At 36.3% G+C, this 23,208-nt stretch overlaps 1 protein-coding gene across 1 annotated transcript in view; it reads left to right on the top strand.

Moving 5' to 3' along the window:
* LOC145779530 (uncharacterized) overlaps nt 1-23,208 on the top strand; it is a 59,774-nt gene that overhangs the window by 28,451 nt on the left and 8,115 nt on the right. The window contains exons 4-17 of the mRNA XM_082591135.1: nt 615-731; nt 4,433-4,525; nt 5,452-5,548; nt 5,769-5,848; nt 6,515-6,568; nt 7,282-7,394; nt 14,976-15,070; nt 19,175-19,290; nt 19,747-19,868; nt 20,406-20,497; nt 20,704-20,861; nt 21,745-21,828; nt 22,502-22,638; nt 23,108-23,187. Coding sequence (XP_082447261.1) covers nt 615-731; nt 4,433-4,525; nt 5,452-5,548; nt 5,769-5,848; nt 6,515-6,568; nt 7,282-7,394; nt 14,976-15,070; nt 19,175-19,290; nt 19,747-19,868; nt 20,406-20,497; nt 20,704-20,861; nt 21,745-21,828; nt 22,502-22,638; nt 23,108-23,187 — 1,438 coding nt within the window. The remainder of the gene's footprint in view (nt 1-614; nt 732-4,432; nt 4,526-5,451; nt 5,549-5,768; nt 5,849-6,514; nt 6,569-7,281; nt 7,395-14,975; nt 15,071-19,174; nt 19,291-19,746; nt 19,869-20,405; nt 20,498-20,703; nt 20,862-21,744; nt 21,829-22,501; nt 22,639-23,107; nt 23,188-23,208) is intronic.

Below are 23,208 nucleotides of genomic sequence, written 5' to 3' on the forward strand. Positions count from 1 at the left end.
GTGTTTGCTTTCACAAATCCTGTTTTAATGTTTTAACTGATGATTGTCACTGCGCGACAACCAAAGTATTTAGCTATGAATGATTTCTCGGATTGGTTTGAAACAGGCCACCATGGTTTGAGATCTTTGGTGTGAAATTTGTGGCTAACAGCGCTCATTTTATTCGCAAATCTGCATAAATGGGTTTGTCCTGTGGACATTTTCTGGTTGTCAGGATAAACCGAAAGTCATTATCTCTGTTCAGCTTTGTTAAACAGTGAATTAAAAATATGGTAATATCTTGAACATATATTTGGCATTAAAATAATTGAGTTGAACAACATAATCCAAGGCTCAAGCTATGAAGCAGCAATACATAACAGTTCGTTTGTTTAATCAAACGAGTTTTCATCAAAACTTCGATGCTTTAATCCAAGGCTCAAGCTATGAAGCAGCAATACATAACAGTTCGTTTGATTAATCAAACGAGTTTTCATCAAAACTTCGATGCTTCAGTATAGTTGGAATAACGTAATTTAACCCTTATTCATCATTGTCAATAACAGAAAAATCCCTAAGGTATACCAATGATATCTCTTAGTTTGTTCAGCAGTTCCAATATTTTTGTTTTGCAGTTTAATAAAGACAAACTGTTGGAATCCTACACAAACTACATCAAGAATTACCTGAACGCGAAAGAAGCGGTCAATGTCGCCATAGCAGCCAAATCAGCATTTAAGATCTTCTTGGAGGTATGTTAAAACTGGACGTTAACTATTAACAGTAACGGAAGCTGTTTCATTTTGAGACTGAGAGGTCAAAGTGCTACCCTAGTTTTTACACCTGAGGTCAAAAACGATAGTTTTAACGGCTTGACGTTTTTCCGAGAGTGACTAAATCCATTTTGAACGGGACTTCGGCATGTGTTCGTCCAGCTCTCGTACCTATGACATGTACGTTACGTGTATATAATATTTATTAGGTGATATTTTCCCTTTTTATGTTGTTTATTTTACTTGGGAAGGGGATACTTTAGATGTGCTGCAGTGTTTAAAACCGTTACTGTAGGTTTAGGTCAGACATTGCAATAACTTCACTGCATTACTTGTGTTTTGTACATATCAAGTAATGAAAATATATGACAGACGTAAGTGAAACTTGAAATTTGTATTATGCATTCAGATGTGAAAACGATCGTCTCCGGTTGGCACTTTTCACTTAGAATTAGATTGAGAATATGAACTTCCACCTACATTCTTTAATGTGGCACACTCCCTTGATTTAAAATTAAAATTTAATTGTATTTCTCTTTTATTGGTTTGATAAAGCTTTGGTAGAGAGTTTGCTTTGTTGAACCATAGAGAAATAAAACAAAGTAACTTTATTGAGTTTAACATGATGTATGACATACACAAATATAACATAATTAAAAATAAAAATGAACTCCAACATTTTCGACACGTACGTGTGTCATCATCAGTTTTTATTGGCTTGTTGAACATTCAATTACAAAGTGCTAGGTATTCAAACTTAAGTTCACTTTAACTGTTTCATTGCTTCCACATCTGTAAACGTTAAAATATTGCATGAGTAAGGTGTATTCGGTGGTCGAGAAGCCATCCCCTTCGGCTAATGGCCGATTCATGATCTCATTATTATAAATCCTATTTGTCGTTGGTCAACAACAAAAGAAATTTAAAGACTCTACATATTATTGTATTATGATTATGTCGCTGACAGATGTGTATTTCTACATTAATACAGTCTCGTTAAGTAATTTATTGCCAGCAAATAAAAATTGGCTTGTAAATATTAAGCCAACGACGATCTTAGTTGGAGCCAATATTAAAGTTGCAATAAAGTCCCTTTAGTTTGTTTGAACTTGTGCTTTTAAAACTCAAGAAACGCCGAAACGCTACAAACAAATATGACCTCCCCAGGATCTTATCCAAGTGATAAAATCCATCATTTTTACATTGATTCAACGTCCGCAGACGTTGAATCAATGTAAAAAAGACGGATTTTGCTGTGTTAACGACGTGATGGGCATGGTGGGAGAAAGCTTTTCATCTCGGATATTTTACCTGGATAGTAACATAAATTGTTCTCAGTTTCTCAAGTAAACGTTCCATTAAAATCATAGAGACTTTGCTTTTCCCAAATGAAATCGCTAGCTTGATTTTCAAGAGGGCGTTGCTGACATGATACCCAAAATGTATTGGAGTACTAACCTTTACGTGAAGTGAAAGATGCTTTTTTCAAAGTGTGGCAACCGCAGTGGAAGCATTTTCAAAAAAAGCAACTGTTTCAACAACATTTGAAATTGAAGTTTATATGAATTTGACTTTTATACTTATTTTTTGCAATTTACAGTGGTTCAGAATGATTCGTATTTCTCGCGTTATGCAATCCAAACATCCAGTTTTCTGTGCATGAAGCTTTTACACGTTATTTCATTTGGCAAGGCAACAAGCGAATAGCGTAATATTATATGTGTATTTTTATGAATAGTGTGCATTTTAGTCTGGGAAGCCCTTCATGCCTTGTTGTAAAATGAATAGGTTATTTTCAAAAATTCCAAAAAGTCCCGTAGCACACCTGGGAATCTCTCGCGGAACTTAGGTCGTCAAAAACTACATTCTCTGAAATGCTGCTCAACTAAAAATGCATCTCATTGTATGTGAATAAATGTGATTTCAAATAGTTTTATAACGCGATTGATTTGAGAAGCTCAATAATCTTGTATTTTATTTTGGAAAATGCTGCTCCCACTTCACCACCACATTTTTAATGTCGTTTACAGTCACAACACACAAACAAAAGTTATAAAAGTTAATTTCCTCTGCATCAAAAATGTGTCAAAAACAAACAATAAGTGCGATATAATGCACCTACCCAAAAGCCAGCTTCATTCTAATTACAATGAAGGCGAACAACCCAGTTTAAGACACCGTCTTATTGGATTAACTGATGAATGTTTGAAAATCAAAAAATAGCTTAATGAAGATTACAATGGGTTGTTGCATGCTTTGTAAGTTAAATTTATTTATTTTGAGTTTGTGTATTTACATCAACTGGTTCAAAGTTTGGCTATGACCATTACAAGGAAGCAGAAGTGACAAGTTTTACTGTGAAATCATTTTTTCAACGCCTTTGTTATTTTGTAATATATTTTTAACGTTAATCGACATGTTTTCATAGTCACACTGTGCGGACTCGAGCAACTAGGCCATGTTGCAGTTTGATTTGAAACAAAGCACATTTGCATTGTGTAACCAATTTGAAACCTGTTTATAAATACATATAGGCCTATTTTTAGTAAGTATAAAACAAATACATGGACGCTCTTGGCTTATGCCGAGTGAGTACTTTACTGGAGGCACCTTGCTGTGCATTACGCAAAGCTCACTGCTTGCGTTTGAGCACTTCGGCAAGGTTGGCGGTAGTATCATTTTTGGAGCTTGAGTTCCACAAATGGGAAAACGTCACACGGAAGTATATATCTCCGTGGCCATATCCAGTGCACCTACTGCACTGAGGAGGCTGGGAGGCCGAAATGTCTGCAGTTAAAACACATATAATAGTAAATAGACTTATCTGCGGTGACTAAATATTTTTAAATTTAAATTTTAACATTATGACGCTAATCTCCATTATAAATCAAAAACGAGTGTCGCTTTAATTTTGTCAAACCACAAGTCATCGGGTGTTTACTTTATCATTAGGCAGTTCAAGACTTTAAAGATGTGCTTTGATCCTAAAGGTTTACGATCATTGGTGACGTACATTTCCAATATAGAATGCTCTGATCGAATTTTACTTTCCTGAAATGTTTGTTAATGTTTCGTTGAACTTCTGTAGCTTTCGCGAACTTTAGCACAGTTTTATTAGCATCTTTTTATTTTTTCCTTTGATTTCCAACACAATTCACGACCAATGTGTAAATATAGTAAAGCTATTCGACGGTGGTTCAAAGCTGTCCGTGTGCAATTGAACAGATCAAACAAAGTTGTCCACTTAAATGAATAATGTTAATGGAAGACTGAGGAAAAAAAATTCACCAGAAAACTCCAGGCCATAACATTGTTTGTGCAATCCTCTCTGACTGCAAGACAATGCGTATCTAAAACAATCAAGGCTGGGTGCCAAAAGGAACTTTACCTGAATTAAACGAATAAAATAGTTCCACCGAAGCCATCTAACATGCAACAGAATATCTTCTAGTTCAGGCCTCATATACCTGAGGTTTAAAATCTTACCATCTTAAAATAAAACAAACAAACAAACATCAAATAATATGCACAAATCACACGTAAGTAGCATCATGTACAAGTGATAGAATCAAGCACATACTTCATTAGCAAAGACAAAAAAGAATATGGTATATTGCTAGTAGCCTACTCTAAATAAATCTTCAAATGATTTAAAAGTAAAACAACTATTTCTTTTTTAGCAATGCCAAAGAGAGAACAAAGAAAAACAAGGATTGTCAGACCTCATGATTAAGCCTGTACAAAGAATCCCCAGATATGAACTAATAATAAAGGTACCTGTATTGAAACTACTATTTATGTGACGTACTTTCTTATTTTTTTTATTTTTTTACCACCTTGGGAATGCTTGAGATTGCTGTTTATCTGTATGTTCGTTTAGCAATTTGGGCTCCTTCCCAAGACTAACCCTGAGAGCGTCTTGAATCGGGTTGTTAAGGAGTCCTCCTGTTCGGCCGAACGCAATTCGTTTAACCCGTTACGGTTGCTGTTTCTATTTGTTGTCATTCGCCTTGTAAAGTGCATGTTTTCGGGACTCACCACGAAGAGGTTGACAACATAAGCATTCTGCGCTTATTGAGTAATTTGGTTTAAATTGCGTAGATAATTTACTTCGCAATTGTGAGGCCAACACAATTTATGTCTTCTGCAATTCGTTTCTCAAAAATAATTATTTTCTTGTGGTTTAGAGTCTTTCTATGAGTTGCTATCTTGTGGTTTTATTCAAATTCTGCTAAACTCTTCACACACAAAACTTAAGGATGAATTCATTTAAAACTAAGTTGGTTTTATATTTTGTATCCTGGTGATTTAGTGCCATACAGAAGGATTCATCATAGCACATGACCAGGGAACTGTGTTCCGAAAGCTAGTGCAACTCGCTAACGTTACCACAGCGAACTCGCAACATCAGGCTAAAACAATGTGAAAAAATTAACAGAAGGAACCCTCAGCAAAATTGTGTTTGCTTTTCTTGAATGAATTGCGAATAGAAAAAACGTTAGCAGCCAATCTTCTGTATTTGGGATTATTTTAACCGTAACAGCCATTGAAACAGCTTGCATCTCATTTCAAAATACAAACTGATTTTGTGTGCATTAATTTAAACGTTTTGTGAAACCGTGTATGTTAGAAATTAAACATTACGTCCTCTGATGTTCAACAAACTCTTTCAACATTGTATTTCCGTGTGATTATTTAGGATCTTTTGAAACACACGCCAGAGGGACATCCAGACCGGCACAGCTTGCTCATGGCCCAGCAAGAGATTCATGACCTTTCCGTACAAATGAACAGAGGTACCAAGCTTGGCGACTTGCGATCAACATCATGCTGTTGTAGATACAAAAAATGTCTAAGATTTATTTAATAATTTTGGAAATCAATAAAAAAAGTTTTGATTTTATTACTAAGAAGCCATAGTCATGACCGAACTCTTGGCAATATGTTTGTTTCAAATTTAAGCTGAAATAGAAATATAAGTTTTTGTGTTTGAACGTGTTTGAAAAATCTGTTCAGGTGAAAAAGTGGCAGAAGCGGCCGACCGTCAAGCTCGATTGCTCCAAGAAATCGAACAACTAATAGAAGGAAATGTTGATGTAAGTTCAATCAAACTTTGTCATGTCCAACTGTCCAGGCCTATGCTGGATGGTAGAAGACTGAGATTAAGTGGACAGCAGTAGCGGATCTAGGAAGCGGCGATTAGGATGATTGCTCCCCCCCTCCTTAAAACGCAGAAAAGTAACTTCAATCAGAGTACATTTGCAAGGTCGGATTAATGTACACCTGCGCATCACTACGTTTTTTCGAAATTGCCCCCCTCCCCCAAGGTCTCTTGCTAGATCCGCCTTTGGGGATAGGAAGATAAGGAAGAAAATCTTTGTGCTCATTTTTGCACATGTCATCACGTCATACAGACACAACTGTATGCTTTTGGTGGGTGTCGAACCATTGTCGTTTTGAGATCGTGCAGTCGTTCTCATCACTTGGGCAACCATCCAACAATTTAATTGATTGGAGTACATTTAAAGCCAATTTAATTTTAGCAAACCGGACCAATGACTGCGAGCTCTGTGTTGAGGTGAAGCTGAAAATCCTCAAATTTAAAAATTCACACAAAGCACTTCTTTACTTTCAGCTGCAACTGCAACTGGTTTTTGCAAACAGTTTAGAAGATGCAAATCATAGCTGTGTCAACCCAGTTTCAAAATTGTTGTTTTGCTGTCCAGCTTTGGGTTAAACTCACAACTATTGCATATTATTAGATTGCTGGCACTTCAAAGCGGAAATTTCTACATCAAGATATTTGCAGCGAGCTGGTAAGGTTCAATTTCTTTCTATTTATTTTTATTTTCATAATTATAATAATGTTATGGTTTTATGTATTATCGCTCTGCAACTAGGTACTAAGGTCTTTTAGCGACTAGGCTCATTTTTAATTTTATATCAGGTTTACAATGCCATCATATTATTACCCGATTCATCCTTACTGCGTTAAGCAAGAAAGAACACAATCGGTACCGTTTTTTTAAGTCTTTGGTTTGACCGGACCTGGAATCGATCTCAGACCTACCAGCACTACTGTAGAGCCGAAAGCGAAACTCTCGGCCGTTGAGCTTGTTTATTTTCAGAAATGTACAATTCTGTATATAAAGCCACCGGGCTGGGAGGAAACATCTGCTTTGCCATCTGCCTTGGAAAAATCCAAGATATAAATATTTTTGACATTGACTCAACGTTTGCAAAATCAAATCAATTCAAAACGGACTGGTATAATTAGGTTTGTTCCGCGTATGTACCGCTTAGCCGATTTTCAGCAATTTCTCAGAATTCGGTCAAATGTGCAGGAGCTTTTGCTTGCGTTTTTCTTCAATTCTTTTTTCAATTGCCTCACCTGAACCAGGGATAGACGCCCTCAAATGAGTATCTAGTTCAAGTATTACTTTTATATTAACTGTGGATAGTCGATTCTGCTTTGTCATTAAATTTCTTCACACGCAACTTCTATTGTTGGTGTTTCACTAACTTGCAGAAAAATGGAAGTAAGAAGGAAAGAAGTTTGTGGCTCTTCAATGACATGCTGATGTGCACGACTTCTAAGAAAAGTGGAAGAGTTTCATCTTTACGGAGGAGCTCCATGAATTTGTAAGTTGGCCCATCTTTATGGTTGTTCTTTCCTCAGTGATCGGTCTAGTCTGAATGACACTGGACGAGAATGCGTGGTTGCCGAAGTTTTAACAATCGCCCAAAAACCGTTTGAAACCTGAAAGCTGTTGAAATTTTGCCTGTTTATTCTTGTTCAAAAGTAGCCTTCACCTGCTTGTGGAAAGATTCCCGATTGCTCGGGAATGCGAATAAATTAAGTTACGTGACGAAAGTCCTTCTGCACGCATGACAATTAACCCTAAAGATCATTCCATAGCGTTGCGTGTTGTCACGTGAAAAACTATCAAAATAAGGCAAGGTACTTTCCTAATCCTTGTGCTATAAACACAAAACTGTGATTTTAGTCTATGAAGACCAACCAGAGCAATAAACTCAGTCATTTTTTAGATTAATTCAACGTTTGCTGACATTGAATCTATGTCAAAAATGGCTGAGTTACTGATTGGAAAAAGTCAAAATCGATGTGCTTTTTGAAGAAGTATATTAAACTGTACGTTGAAAACTTAAAACGACTCTATTAGCCGCGCATTGTCCCACGGTGTTCTTCGCTACTCATCAATGCTTAATAAATTTAACGAGACATGTTGTTCTCAGGGGTGTGACTGACAGAGGGCACGAGGGACAACCTCCTCATTAAAAAACAAATAGGAAAAAGCTTGGTCTCCTGCACTTATATTTTGCATCAATAATACGCCCTTAATGTGGCTATTGGTTCCTGATTAGCAACGTTTTTGCCTGTACAATAGTAGTCTCACTAATGACTACTCTTTGTTCAATTCAAGCATTTTCGTATAAGTAGTTCTTGGCATACTACTGAGTTGATTGCAATACAGCTTACAAGAAATTGGCACAGCCTATTTACCGCTGAGTACGAGACAAGCATATCCCTTGAAGAAGCAAATAGTAGCTAATAATGCTTGTAGGATATCTTGCTTAATAAAACATGACGAGTTGTCATCTTAATTTATGGCTCCTCAAGAGAAGTATTTGTTGAACCTGTGTTGTCAGGTTCTTTGTAGTTGATGTATTTCTAAAATTTGCCAAGAACATGTTAAAAGAACAACCACATACTTTTAGTTTGTTCTCAGCCACCAAAAGTTGTCTTTAGATATCAATTTTACTGTATTCATTCCAGTGTTGCCATATCGTTTTCAGATTTCTAATTTGCTGAAATATTTACTGTAGTTTACTTCCGGAAAACTTGGCATTTGCAGGCTTGTTAGTGTTAGAAAAGGGGATTGTGAGCAAAAAAAGTTGAGAATCAATGTTGTGGACTTTGAAGTGAACTTTTTTACTGTATATTTGGTCACAGCGGTAAACCATAATCTCTTCGTGGGAAAATTGTAACGTAAGATTCCAGAATCCGTTCGTCTGTATGTAATGACCGAAAAACAAACACTCTTTTGAAACGTCTTTTCAAAAAGTGTATTCCTGTAAAATTAGCCCGCGGCTATCGAAATTGGGATGCAACACCGTACACCACTGAAAAACTTGTCACTACAATCCAAACTACTTAGATAAAAGACGGAAATTTTGTCCAGCTAGCAGCACTAAGCGAAACAGTTAAATTTGCGACTAACTTCAAGCAACAATTTTACGAATGATCAGAATACATGGCAATATCTCAAACTCACGTACGCAGTTATGTGACGCAATAATCCATATGCATTGTGAAGTAATTCTCAACAGGTGTGATACAAGTCTTACGAACGATGGTGCAATCTTTGCTCATGTTTTAGGAATTTCCATGACGTAAGATTCAGTAGACCTGAACGGTTTTATATGACGTTTGATTTGTACAGAGATTGGCCGTAACAATATTCTTGATGGAGATTATGATTTTAACTTCTGCTTTTCTACGGCTTTGTCACGCTTGACTGATTGTAAAGCATGACGTTGTAGTGTAAGATCATAAAATTTTGCTAAAAATTTGTCCGTCACAATCTTCTGTTCTTATGTTTAGCAGCAGTGATAGCAGAATGTCAGGCCGTAACTTTTTGCTAAACCAAGTGTTAATGTAAAAACTTCGTTTGAGAAAGAAAGCACTGTTATTAAATTTATGAGTCTATGAAGATACACCAAGGCGACATTTTTATTGAAATAAAACGCACTACTTTGACAGGTTAATACACAAATGTGAATGGTATATCATTTTTTTCAGCGTCGAATATTTAACCAGCAATCCCATGGTGAAGTGCCATTCTACTATTCAAACAATTTTGCTTTTTAGTGTTGTGTGCTCAGAAAACAATGGAGTCATTTGAACTTGTTTGTAATAATATTTAATCAAACATACGCCACAAGTATGTTTGGATACGGTAAAAAAGAAGTTACTTGCATCTAAAATGCCTGATAGAAACAAGTAGACTACTCGAGAACATCACGTAAATTTTCAAAATTTAAGCCTTTTTTTAACTTACACCAAAATAAATACAGCTTTGTTTTCTTCACTGGTCTAGCCTGAACCACTGTTATAAATTTATTATCCTAGTCGTTGAAGTTGTTCGTTTTTGAAAAATCGTTGCAGCTTGGTAATGACGCTGTATTACTAGTCATTTTGAATCTGTTTTGCCATGGCACAATGCTTGTCCTCGGTAGATATCGCCTGTCGATCCGATGATCTATCTGGCGTTTGGGGTTCGAGTGGCATGGTAGCTTGCGCGACCATGTTGTCAATAAGGTAAAGGAATTTTTTGTCAAGACATGTTTAAAAGTAAAGAACCACCTGGCATAACCTTAACACACACAAAAAAAACATTGCACAAATGCTCAGCTTTTGTCCAGGCCCTGTTGATTTGCAAAAACATGGTTATGCTACAGTATACACCATGGAGATACAGGAAAACATGCAGTTGTTTAATCAAAGTATTTGAATCATTGAAAACCAACAGTTGAGGACGTAGCGTTACAGAGTTGTGAGAATCGAACAAGCATGCAAAAGTAGCTCTGATTACATCATTTAAATGTTTTCAGACGTCACTAAAACGGTGTAAAATATTAACATTCGCTGGCGAGTTATGCAGAAAAAACATCTTCTTACATTGTTGTGGCGCTTCTATAGCTTTTAAACTTCCCAACGTCCTTGAAGCTGCTAAAACAGAAAACTTCAGTGAGGACTCAGACAACTTGACACTGAAATAAATGGCTTCTGCTGAAGAGGTGGAACCTTTGTGTTCACAACAAGGTGCTAAAAGTTCAACTTTTTTTTGCATTGCTGAGTCGACTTTTTCACTTGCCATCTTTGAGTTATATTCACTGCAGTATAGTGCCAAGAAAACTATTGTTAATTTTTTGTCATTGACTCATATTACCTTAAATTTTAAAATAATCAGAAGAATATATATATAAGTCTTCTTGCATAAAAATAAGAAGCAGTCATTTCAACTGATTCTTCGTAATTTTAGGTTTTTGATTTGAAGCAATATTTAAACTGCAAGGAGTTGCTTTATATTCTCGTTTGTTTTGTTTTTCAGCAATATTTATTTGTTCGTGTTTGTTTGCAACCACACTAGGTTCATGTTAGGCTTCAGTTTATTGCATTATAACAAATGATAAAAGTATAGTAAACATGATGTTATCCCAAATTCAAAATATCGAAATTAATATCAATGTTCTGCATAACACTGCCATGTGAAATCTACCTAGCTGCCGATTTTGTAGGCTAGCCGAGTGGTGAGGGCTCGTGCAACGATCGAAAGGGCACCGGTTCGACACCACTTAAGAGCATGTGGCTTTTCTTTGGCAGTACATTTAACGGCATCCCTAAAAGTGGACACGAAGATTGTCTTCGTTGCCTTCCCGTCCACTTAATCTAAATCTTCAACCACCGGGCGTAAGCCTGGATACGACAAAAAACAACTTTTACTGCTGCTGTATAATATGATGACATTTTCAATTCTATACTTAGAAATATCCATAATCTACACTACAAATATCCTTTTAATAATCCGTTTCATTCTACGGCATATAGTTTTGGTCTTTTCCTTTCGAACCTTTATTGCTGATTTCCAGAGAGCAGTTTTATGATGGTAGGGCATATCATTTAATGTTTTTCGTAAAAAAATGTATTCTAAAACTACCTTCTTCATTGGAGCATAATGTGCTGGGCTCTGGAACCGATCGCCTGCCCTTTCATCTTTTAAACGCGTAGTGGGCACCTTGAGAAATACAGAGAAGCGACAAGAGACCAGAGAGCAAAATTTGTTTTCATGGATTTTGTATGGCAACCGTTTGTTGTACGTGTTTACCAAAAGCGTGAACATTATGTACATTGACAGATAATTATCGATAACAGCTTTATAAGATTGAACTGCATAATTCAAAAAATAATACATACAATAAAATAGCTACATAACTTCAAACGTTTTCGGCAAAACTTTCTGCCCTCTTCAGGAAAATACCTTAATTCATCTAAACAAAAACAAATATTCGTGAAATGTTAATAATAAATGACTTAAAATGCACTGACCTGCGTATAAGCAACAACTGACGAACAAACACAAAAGGTGGTAACAATATGTCAAACTATGCGGGAGTGTGGTCATGAGACAAGATAATAATAATAATAATGTTATGGTTTTATTTATTGTCGCTCTACAACAGCTAAGGTCTTTTAGCGACAAGGCTCATGTTTAATTTTTATATCAGGTTTACGATGTTATCACATTATTACCCGATTTATTCTAACTGCGTTATGCAAGAAAGAACACAATCGGTACCGTTTTTAAAGTCTTCAGTTTGACCCGACCTGGGATCGATCTCAGATCTACTAGCACCAGAGCCGAAGGCGAAACCACTCGGCCACTGAGCTGGTTATAAGACAAGATAGTGAGCGGAACAACATAAAGGCAATCAAGGAAAACCACTAAGCAACATAAAACAAACGTAATCTAATACAATTTCAACAGAAAAGATGCCCCTCCAGCGAATAATTGTTTGTTGAGCCTGGGGTTGTGCTGCTTTATTTGGAGTGCCTCATGAATTTTAGTTTCAAACTCTGATTGACAGTTGCGAATTATTTTGAATGAATCTAATGTAAATTTGATGTTGGAACAAATACCGCAGTCATAAATGTGGTCATTAATTGCACTGTGTTTATTGATGTCTTTTAAATTTAGGTGTTTCGTTGCTCTAGTAACCAAGTGTCTTGTGGACATACCTATGTTTGTCATGTTCGTGTCACACGAACAAGTGAATTTGTAGGCAACTACATTATGTACATTACCAGTGAAACAAGTCGTATTCCAAGTTTTAAAAATCACACCCTATAAGGTTTTGCCACTTTTTTCTGTTGCTAGGTTTGTTGAAGTATCGTACCTTGTGGCTGGTCTTCTATTTTTTGTCTCGAACGTTAAAAAAGGCAGCGTAATGTTCTGAAGACAACCTGGTCTACCTTTCCACGTACTTATATTTGCAGATGTTGAAATAAAGTTAAAAATATTAAAATCTTGAACAAGTTGAATAATTTATACCCTTGTGGCGCCAAAAGTCGATACTAATGGTCACTCCAGAAGTATTTGGCCTGATGGAAAACCACTCGTCTGCGAGTTTATGTAAATGGGTTGATTTTGTGAATAAAGTGCCACATAAAGATTTTTTTGATTTATAATACTTTATGTTGTAACTGAAATTAAAAAATGAAGTTTTTTTTCTGTCTCCAGGGTTTTGTAACGTGTTGCGTTTTTAGTGGTTTGGTTTAAATTATCTCTGTTACTCTTAAAAGATGAATCTATTATGAGAAGTAACGATAAATCTTTAGACTCTTGAAAAAAAAGACGTTTAGGAAAAAAGAAAAGCGACTTTGTTTCGATACTCTATTCACATGTTTCAGTTGATAGTACATTGAAATATCGCCATAAAGACGTAATTTATAACCTGGAAGTTTATCAGACCCAATTGACTTGGTGATAAAATATAGTGGCAGCTGCAGTATCTTTGTTGTGAACTCATTTATGGTCTCTTGTGATTAGATAACAGTTTTTTTACATACCACAAGAGTGTTTTTAAGTTTCTTTCACTCTTTTGTAATATCCAGCACAATAAGTTAAATGCTGCAATAGATTGGACACGCAAGTGTAACTTTTTTGCTTCCTTTGTGAAGTCGGTATTACTGCCCAGACAGCATTTTGCTGTCAGGGGCCTTACAAAACATGAAAATCTAAATTGAATAAACCGCTTCAGCTTGTGGTAGCATAGTTTAGAGAATTGCCAGAAGAACGGACATAGTTTAAGAAGCTGGCTTTATTGTATTTTTGCCTTATGTTTTACAAAAATGTTTTTTCTAAATTCATTCCAAAATTAGTATCAGCTGTAAAGAGTTATATGAAAACGAAAAAAATATTTTCAAATTGATTTTTTTTTTAGGTTTTTCTGAAATCACCAAACAGGTTTGAATCGTTGCATGCCACTACATCAACCACACACCAACACACCACATCAACAACACACCAACTGCACCATGTATCGTTTTATCTTTGATAAGTAGAGTGAGCAACATGCGATTGTGGCAACTTGTTGAAGAATTAGAGCTCGCATTGGCTACATTGATTCAACCTCTGCAGACGTTGAATCAATGTAAAAATAACGGATTTTGCTGTCTGGGAAGCAATACTTCCACGGAATCTTCAGTTGCAGTGATCTCAGGTCAAGATCAAGAAACCAGTCGCTATTGTATTTGTTGACGTTGAATCAATGTAAAAAAAACTGATTGGTTTGCTGGGTTTTGTTTGACAATTGTTTTGCTGCAAACAGAAAACGAATAGTCAGAAATCGTTGGTGGTTTATTGTTTTGCAAACATCTGAACAAACACTTCTGCTCTCGGAAAATGATCATCTCGTACACAAAACCACCAGTTCAGTGACCTGATGGTTGGTATCCCAGCATTTGGCTTCGAAGAGCCAAGGTTTTAATTCCAGGTTTGATCCTACCAAAACTGTAGTCTAAAGGACTAACAATTGTGTTCTGTTTCTTGCATAAAACAGGAGGGTAAACCGGGGTGAAATTAGACCACATTGAGTGATGATGAAATTTGCTGTTTAACAGCACAGTTACGGAAATAGATTGCATATTCTTTGCGGACAATTGCAAAGACACCAGAACGTAATATTGGCAATTGCCGTGAGAGCAGTTGGTTATTTTTCAGGCAAAATCAAGCTTGCCTCATGCACTTAAAATAAAAGCGTAGCTCGATAACCAAACACGTTCAGAAACAAGCCAAATCCAATGTTGAAAACTGATTTATTTTTAATTCAAAAACGTTTTTGAAAGTGGTTGATAAAACCCAAGAACAAAATTTAAAAAGCTTGACTCAAAACCTTGCTATTTCGTAAAGGGACCCATCAACGTCATCTATATTGAAAATTGATTTTATCTTCACAAATGGGGGGAGGGCCAATTTCTTCCTTGCTGCGTTTTTTTTTATTCTTTTTATCCACCTCATTTTTTTCTGCAAACCGATTCTTTTAGATATCATTATGGCTAATTTTACTGCCCGCAATCTCTGCAACGTAGAAATGTTTACAAATAGAAACAAAATCTTTTATTAACCTCTGGCTTTCCAGGTTTTCCATGTCTCCAGACCGAGTGATGGTGGATTTCACTTGCAGGTACAAATTCATTTGGAAATTTCCGCTGGATGATGTGGATTTGCTGAAAGGTATAGTGCGATCAAGCCCTATCAATAACCTTTTGTCTGTAGATGTTTTCAGTGGTTAGATAATAACGACTGAATTGCCTCGTAAACATAAAAAAATTAAGTGACTATTTATTTTCCATAAATTCCGACCTATAGCTCGTATATCATGACGGTACAGTATTGAATTTCTGCAAAGTAACTCGGAACCGAGTTTATCAGAAATGAAATCCTTGCAGCATTGTTCTTTCCACCTTCAGCACATGAGGTTGCCACGTACGTAAATGATTTTGATTGACAATGAAGGCGGTAGGCACAGGCAGTATAATTTTTCGCAAAGGAGTGTTTACATTTTTGAACCACTTTGCTCTTACGTTTTGAAAACGTTTTGCTGCATTTTCAATGTTGTTGGTGTTTATCGAATTGAATCTTGTATCTCGTTTGTGTGTTTATACAACGTGAAATGATGTAAAGTAACTAAAAAGGCGTGGCCTGTTTAACCTAATATCTTATTGTCCGCCTTCCTGGATGAATCTCTAGCTCAAGTTAGTAAAAGCTGCGCTTTTTTACATCTAGACGTTGCAATGATGCAAAAAAGCAAATTTTTGCTAGTTGGCGTGTTTTAGAAGATTAAACCAAATTAAACGAAAGGTTGGAATTTCAATTTGCCTTGAGCTTCTTGGCTGCAAACGAAACAAAAAATAATATGCACTTTTTAACCTTTTACTGCTTATGTAATGTTGTTCAACAAAAAAAAAAAAAACCAACGTTCAGTTTGTTTTGTCATTATCAAAATGGCAGGCAACGATCACGCATGATTGTAGTGGAAAACCTTTCATCTGTTGAAAAACAAACTTGGAAGAATCAACTGTGTTACTCTGTGATTAAACGATTCAGAGTTAGACTTTCTCACTTCACAAAATCCAGCAATTTTTTTATAAAATGAACATCTGACAACATTCAATCATCTTCAGTATAATTTGATAAATTTTGTTTGTTGGATTTTAAGAGGAAGAACTTGGCAATGGCAAAGCTGCATAAACACAACTTTAGACCGAAGCTCTCTATGAAGTTAAGCGGCAAAACGAATCAATCGTCATCATACATCCAAAGATTGTTCTCTTCTTAAGCTTGTTCTCTTCTTCAAGATCCAATCACTTGCAACAACGCAAAGCGAGGTTTAATTAAGTTTAAGGAAGCTTTGTTTGAGTTCCTTTCGCAAAAGTGGTCTGTTGGATAACCGAGTGATGAAAACCCTGGTTCGATGTTCGAAAGGGCGCCGGTTCGACACCGCTCAAGAGCATGTGGTAGTATCTTTTTAGAACACTTAAAAACAAGGTTGAAGATGAACATTAAGATTTGCTTCCTTGCCTTCCCGTCCACTTGATCTAAATCCTCAACCACCGGCAGTGAGCCTGGATATGACAAATCTTCCATCTTTCGACTGGCGATAATTTTTGAGCTTTTATTACGATGACAGGATAGCGTTGTTCTGGAAGTTGAATAAAAATGTTTTTGTACAAGAGAAAGCTTTTTTCAATAACTTAGATAGGCTACAATATTTAGTTTGACTGAGCTCAGCGCAAGTAGAAAAACTAGTTCATTTCGGAAGCGTCAGCCATTTTCATGCATGACACTTGAAGAAGAAAAATGTGCATTTTAGCAATAATGAAGCAAAATGAAGCTCGAAATTGATGCTTCTAGAGTTCAACTTAGTTGTGAAAGGCGTCAAGTTTAAGCCATCCTGATGAAATCAATCAATTTGATTGATCTTACGAAGTGAAACAAATGATAAAAATTGATTGAACGCTCCAAAGACAGATGTACAAGTTTACAAGGATATCGTTAAAAAAGTTTTAATGAGTTTTGTTCATCTTTCTGTGCATGGTGGCCAATGATGTTTAAACTTTAAGAAAAACATTGAGAGGCGAGACCCTCAGTCTTACTGACACGTTCGACAAAGATGAAGTTATTAAAGTAACCAAACATCTGTCCAAGAGAGGCTATATATATAATTTGATTTATAACTTAGTTTCGTTATTTCATATATGTTATCTTTTCATGTTTTCTAAATGTCCATCCAGGATTATCAGATTGTCTTTCAAAGTAGTTGAGATTTTTCGCAACATTGTTTAAGCTATTTTGTTAATGTGGCGTGGTCTTGTGACGCGTTAGCAGCACCGCCCAACTTACTTAGTAAATTTAGCACTTCGCTTCATCAAAACTACACTTAATTTCTTTCCGCACTACTGTACTTCAATATATCTTCATTTTAGTGGCATGGCCTCGTTTATTTGTTTTAGCTTGACCCCATGTACTTGCCACTCATGGTGACATGTTAGAAGTGTTTTGCACTGTTAAACCCATACTGAGGGTGCTATCTCAACTAGAAAAATATGGCCTTATTTACATCATATTGATGTTCCTAGACATTTAAACTGTGTAAAATAGAAGGGTCTTGCTGCTGGAGAGTTCGATCCACAAAAGGGCTTCTGCAAAGCAATAGTTGAAATATTTGATAGCCTTTGGCAAATGTAAAAATTGCAGTTTGCTCTTTGAAGTAGAAGTTTTATTGCTACTTGCTTCATTAGGTTTCTAAGAAACACCACTTCTAAGAAATCTTTTCTAAGAAAGATAAATGAAAAGAAGACGTGCTAAGATCAACCTTTCTTCTTCCGGTTATATGACATCACAAACTTGAAAGAGCTATACCAGAGGTGTGTTATACTGAGGGTGTATTTAACGGAAAGATCAAGTGGTTTGTTAGGCTACAGATTGAAGAGTGCAGCGAACAAATGGGATGTGCTGGCTGTGATGTGAAAGTTTGGAATTCCTTTGTCGTGACCATTCAACTTATGGATATTAAGCGGTCGGTGCTTTCTACCACCAGTTTCAAGTTTGATAAAGTTATATTGCAAGGAAATCGGTGCGGCACCTGTTGGAGGAGATTATGTCTTGGGAAGACACGTAATGACATGCTTAAAAAAGATTGGTTTCTTTATTTTCCCCTTTTCTGAATCTTCAATTTCCGAAGATTATCTTGAATGCGACAAAATAACCTCTCATGTTTGTAATAGCTATGAAGTTCTGAATAGTGAATATGCTTGCAGCCAGAATACAGTTCCTTGCAAACCTTCAGTTGACCAAATAAGGTAGAGTGTTACGTATACGCCGACTACGATTGAAAATCTAGTCTTTTTAAGGTCATTTGATCCTTCAACCGATCATGTTCGATGTACCATTGTCGACATGTTAGTGACCACTGGATGACCCTTATGTTGATTCTGTGGTAGCCACTTGTAACTCTTAAGTAAAACAAAACACAGATAGTTGGAGCCAGCGTCTGCTGCTTGAATATGGCGAGTAGCAGCACATCAGCTGTGGTAGATTTGTTGTTAACTGCGCTATCTATGGCTGTGTTTTGTTATTCTGAGGTTTTTTGTGGAAAATGAAAGTAACAAAGACTATTATCGCGACGTTTAACATTTTTATTTACACATAGTATTTGTTCAACTAACTTTAATAAATTTTATTTACACATGTTTTTAATATATGTACAATGCGATAAGCGTAACAAACTCGCTGGACCAGCAGAATTACAAAATATAAAACACACATGAATTCTGTGACAAGAATCTTCTGGCCGTTTTCTTTTTATTTCTTGTTCACTGTGCGTTTTTGCTTATTGGTCATTGCTGTGGTTACGGTGCATCCTGTACTCAAGGCTTAGGTCGGAAGCTTATGCGTTAATCGAAACTTATAATTCTTTATTTCAAGGTTTAATAATGTACCGGATCTTCGACAAGCTAGTGGTCGAAAAGTTATCCGCTTGCAAATTAAACATTTCCTCTATTCTTTCATCTACTATAGTTGAATTAAGAGTAGGCTATGACATAGTGATTGACTGTGGGAATCCATATCCTCGGACAGAGAACGTCTCTTTGAAAGGTTTATCTTGGCAGTTTCGCATGTTGTAGAGTAGAGATTTGATTTGCTAAAGCAGACAGCGTATTCTTTCATATTCGTATTCGGTCAAACTGCCAAGCTTGTGTAATCTCTATGGCCTGACAACTCTCCTTTGTACAAACTAAATTGTGATTCGGTCTTAATTGATATTTTATTTTACAGGAAGTATTGGAACTTCTCAACAGCCACATGAAAGGTTGCTACAGCAGCTGCAAGCCGACCAAGAATCAATTCATAAAATTGAGGTCCTCGCGGAAAAAATAACTCTTCCTCATTTGGTAAGTCTCCAAGACGTTAATTGCAGCTACCTACTCTTTTAGCAACAATAAAAAAAAAAAGATCTCAAAATCCGGAAACTAACCTCGTGCAAAGTTTGTTTTTGAAAACTATAGGCTACTGCTATCATCTTCAGTGCCACAAATTGTATACGGTGCTGCTACATCTTCATCTTTAGCTCGACAATAAAATATTTTTTAAAACCTTTCTTACACATGGCTTTAGTTTCGCCAGTTTGGATTACATACGCTTTTTTATCGTGACATTTCATTTCTACTGAATTTTATTTTTGTTCTGGACCCTACTGCAATAAATGAATGGGTTCAAGATAAAGAATGTACTCAGATGCGACTCTACATAGCTGCACTGACACTGTCTGCTTTGTCAAGCGCTGAATAAAATGGATATCTGTGATGAACACAGCGCTATATAAAACACATCGTTTTATAATTATTCAGCAACTTGACGAAGCAATAAAAGACCTTCTTGAAGTTTCTAGCAAACGCATCAGTGAGAAGCAGCAACTGTCGCGTCAAAGTCTGAGCTTACCTGGCCGATTGGAAATAGGAATTCCTACACCGTAAGTGCAGCAGTCAGGTAGCAAACATTTGCAGTTTAGGAAATCGTTAAACACAACTTCTTTCTAATTACGAAAACAATACATATTGGTTGTCGTCGTCGACTAAGAGATCCCCCCACCAAAGTCTTCCAAAAGTAGTGTTGCTTGCACAAATCGTATAACCGAATTCCACCGTATGCCCAAGTAGGTGACTTAACAAAAATGCATCACAGCAAAAACAAGCCGTCGGCTCTCGGGCTGTTGTAGAAAAAAACAGAACGCAGTTGGCCTTCAAAAGTTGATTTCTCAATTTAAATTTGTCAACATCTCATGATGGTTAACAAAATGACATTTTGTTTGCTTTTTTACATTGAATGCATCATAAAATAAATAATAATGTGCTGCTTCTCGTTATGATTTGGTTTTGTTGAATTACAGGGTAGAACAACCAATTTAACTAAGTTGCCTGAGCTTCTCAGTGTGGCTTATTGGTAAAGAACATGACTTGTATTATCGGAGACACACTACCTTTTATAATAACAATCGAGTTTTATCCAGAGATGGAATGAAAGTATTTCAATTCGAGTTCACGACCGAAGATGGCAAAGCGCAATTCGAACACCTATTCTGGAATGCCAAGAAAAATTTTAGTGAGTTATGTTTGATTAGGTAGCAACAGTTACATGACTTCGTTGTCTCAACGTCATTTTCCACAATTTGCAAATTTTTTTCGCAAACTTGATAACACATATTTTACATAAACTTTGAAATCAAATTTTTACCCATTGTTTGAGAATTGGTTTCTTGTTGAAAAGCTTACAGTACCAAGGTAGAGATCATTTAAATTTTGTTGCAGCTTCGTACAAACGAAAATGGGAGCCGACATTCGTGAAAGCAATTCCAATAAGTAAGACGAGAAACGGGATGCAGTTTTCTTGTGCTGCCCCTAACATAGACACCTCCCCCGGGGCTAGGGAGGTGTGGGTTTGCAACACAGATGGCTACGTTGGCCAGGTAGGGGTTACGTTTTAAATTACACAAGGATTTGTCTGAAGTTTATCTAAGGTTTTGTCTGAGAGTGACTGCTTGACTTGAAGACCTGGATGTTTACTTTACAATGGTCACTTGGCAATTTCCCGTTGCTGTGATGTTAATATTGTGAATCTAAATTTAGTGACATTTTTTTCCAATCTTTTTTGTGTTTTTTTTTCAACTGTGTTGTGTTTCTGTTTAATGATATATTTTACTTATCCTTATGGGTTAACAAATGACGTGCCATGGCTACCTAGAGATACGGCCTGGACGACTTATTTGTTATATTCTGCAGACTTCAAGATTTTGCCAAATTTTGGTAAATGTCTGAATGGAAGTTTCTGAAAACAATGATTTAACATTTTTTTTACTGTTTTTTTCAGGTGACAAATTAGGTTTTAATATTATCAAACTTTGCGAAACATAAACGATTTTGTGAAGAAATTTTCAGTCAGACTGTTAGCCGCTTGCTAATAGCCTGATTGAACGTTTTTTAATTTAAGTTTTCTCATGTTTTAATGCTTCCCCAAAGCAACAAAAAGCATTCATATCATTACGAATTAGGAAAAAGTAAAAAAAATGTTAAAAAATTATTTTCAGAAACTTTCATTCAGACATTTACCAAAATTTGGCAAAATCTCGAAGTTCTGCAGCATATAATAAATAAGTCGTCCAGGCCGTATCTCTGGGTAGCCATGGCACGTCATGTGTTAACCTATAAGCAGAAACGCTTTCCAAAATCAGAAATATGCGGCAAATCAAACCGCACTTCCAGGTAGGATGACAATAGGTAGCCAGGTGGCCATGGACCCACACAAGATTGGAAAAGCTTTCCTCAAACATTTGTGTGCATTTGTTATTTCAGATTTGCATCTTATCCTTAGAACCGGAGCCAGTGCAGACCCAATGCTTGACAGTTTGTAACGCCAAGATTTGTTGCATTGAACAGGTAATAGACATAAAGCTATTTAAAATAGTTTGCTATTTAAAAACGCAATGCTTTCTTTCGTATAACTGTTTGAATGAGAGAGTGCAGACTCGACGACCTCCCACGCCTTCAGGGCTGCGGTCTTTCGCTTTCTCTCATTGGATGCAATTGCACACTGTACGTTTTGTTTGTATCTACTGTACGTTTCGCATCCAAACAAAAATAAAATGACCATCTAGACATAAAGCTATGGCACTTAGAGAAAGTACGAAAATTTTTTCAACCATCAACTGAAGCAACGTATATTTTACAACGCTGGATTTTATTGCTTCCTGTCTGCTCAGTGGCTTATTTTTTATTGATCGTATTTTTGTGATGCTGAAAATGACTGAAAAAGTTATTTTGATAAAGATAGGTCGTAGTTGAATGATTTTAGAACTGTGGTTTGCAATCTTTTAAAAATGAGAAAAAATCAGCAGAAGAGATACTGATTTTCCATCTTGCAAATTTTATTTTATCATATGCCAAGCCATGAAGAATCGATAACGAAAGACATCATCTACTGTATCTATCAACAGTCTATCGTTTTATAACACGTTCCAATACGTTTATACTCAATCAATCGTTATAAATGAACAATCGTTTGTTGGCGATTACTGGTCGCGACTACTTCTTAACCAAAATGATTTGCCAGGTTCCAACGTGGGGAGGGAAACCGCTGTCAGCGATATCTGTTCAACGAGACATATCGGCACCAAAACAAGGGATCGCACAAACTCGGCGCCGGTCCTCAACGAACAACCTTGCTAAAGAAATCATTGCTTGGGACACGTATGTTCACTGTTCAGAGATCATGCTCACTTTTTGTATGTAAAAATAAATCTCTACAATCCAACCTGCCGTTCAACTACTGCCGAGTGATCGTATGATTGGTGTTGGTATGATTTGTTAAACGTTTTGTTTTGGCCAAACAATTTCAACTGTTTGTTAAAAAAACATATTTTGTGGGCCACTCAAGATTCAAGTTTATTCGTTGTATTCCTATCTATAGACACTGTAATTTTGCAGTCAATTATGGCCACGTAGACACGGCCTGGTTTGCCACAATTTGCAAATTGTTGCTTACAATCTAATTGAAACTTTTGCATTTAAAAGTCGCCCAAGATTTCATACAATCTAGCAAAGCTACTTCTGATATGCACAACAGCGACATCACGTGAAAGTTTAAAATGTACCACCAACACGTTCAAGTATTCTTTTGTGGAAATAACCTAACGCTTTTCATTCATTTGGTTTTTAGGGACGAATCAGAAGAAGAGGATAACAGTCCAGTGAGCACCATAAGCAATTCCAGTCAAAATTGCACGATTCCGAGCATCGGTATGTTCACATTAACTCCGT

The sequence above is a fragment of the Aplidium turbinatum genome, chromosome 11 (assembly GCF_918807975.1).
Source record: "Aplidium turbinatum chromosome 11, kaAplTurb1.1, whole genome shotgun sequence".
Classification (NCBI taxonomy): domain Eukaryota; kingdom Metazoa; phylum Chordata; class Ascidiacea; order Aplousobranchia; family Polyclinidae; genus Aplidium; species Aplidium turbinatum.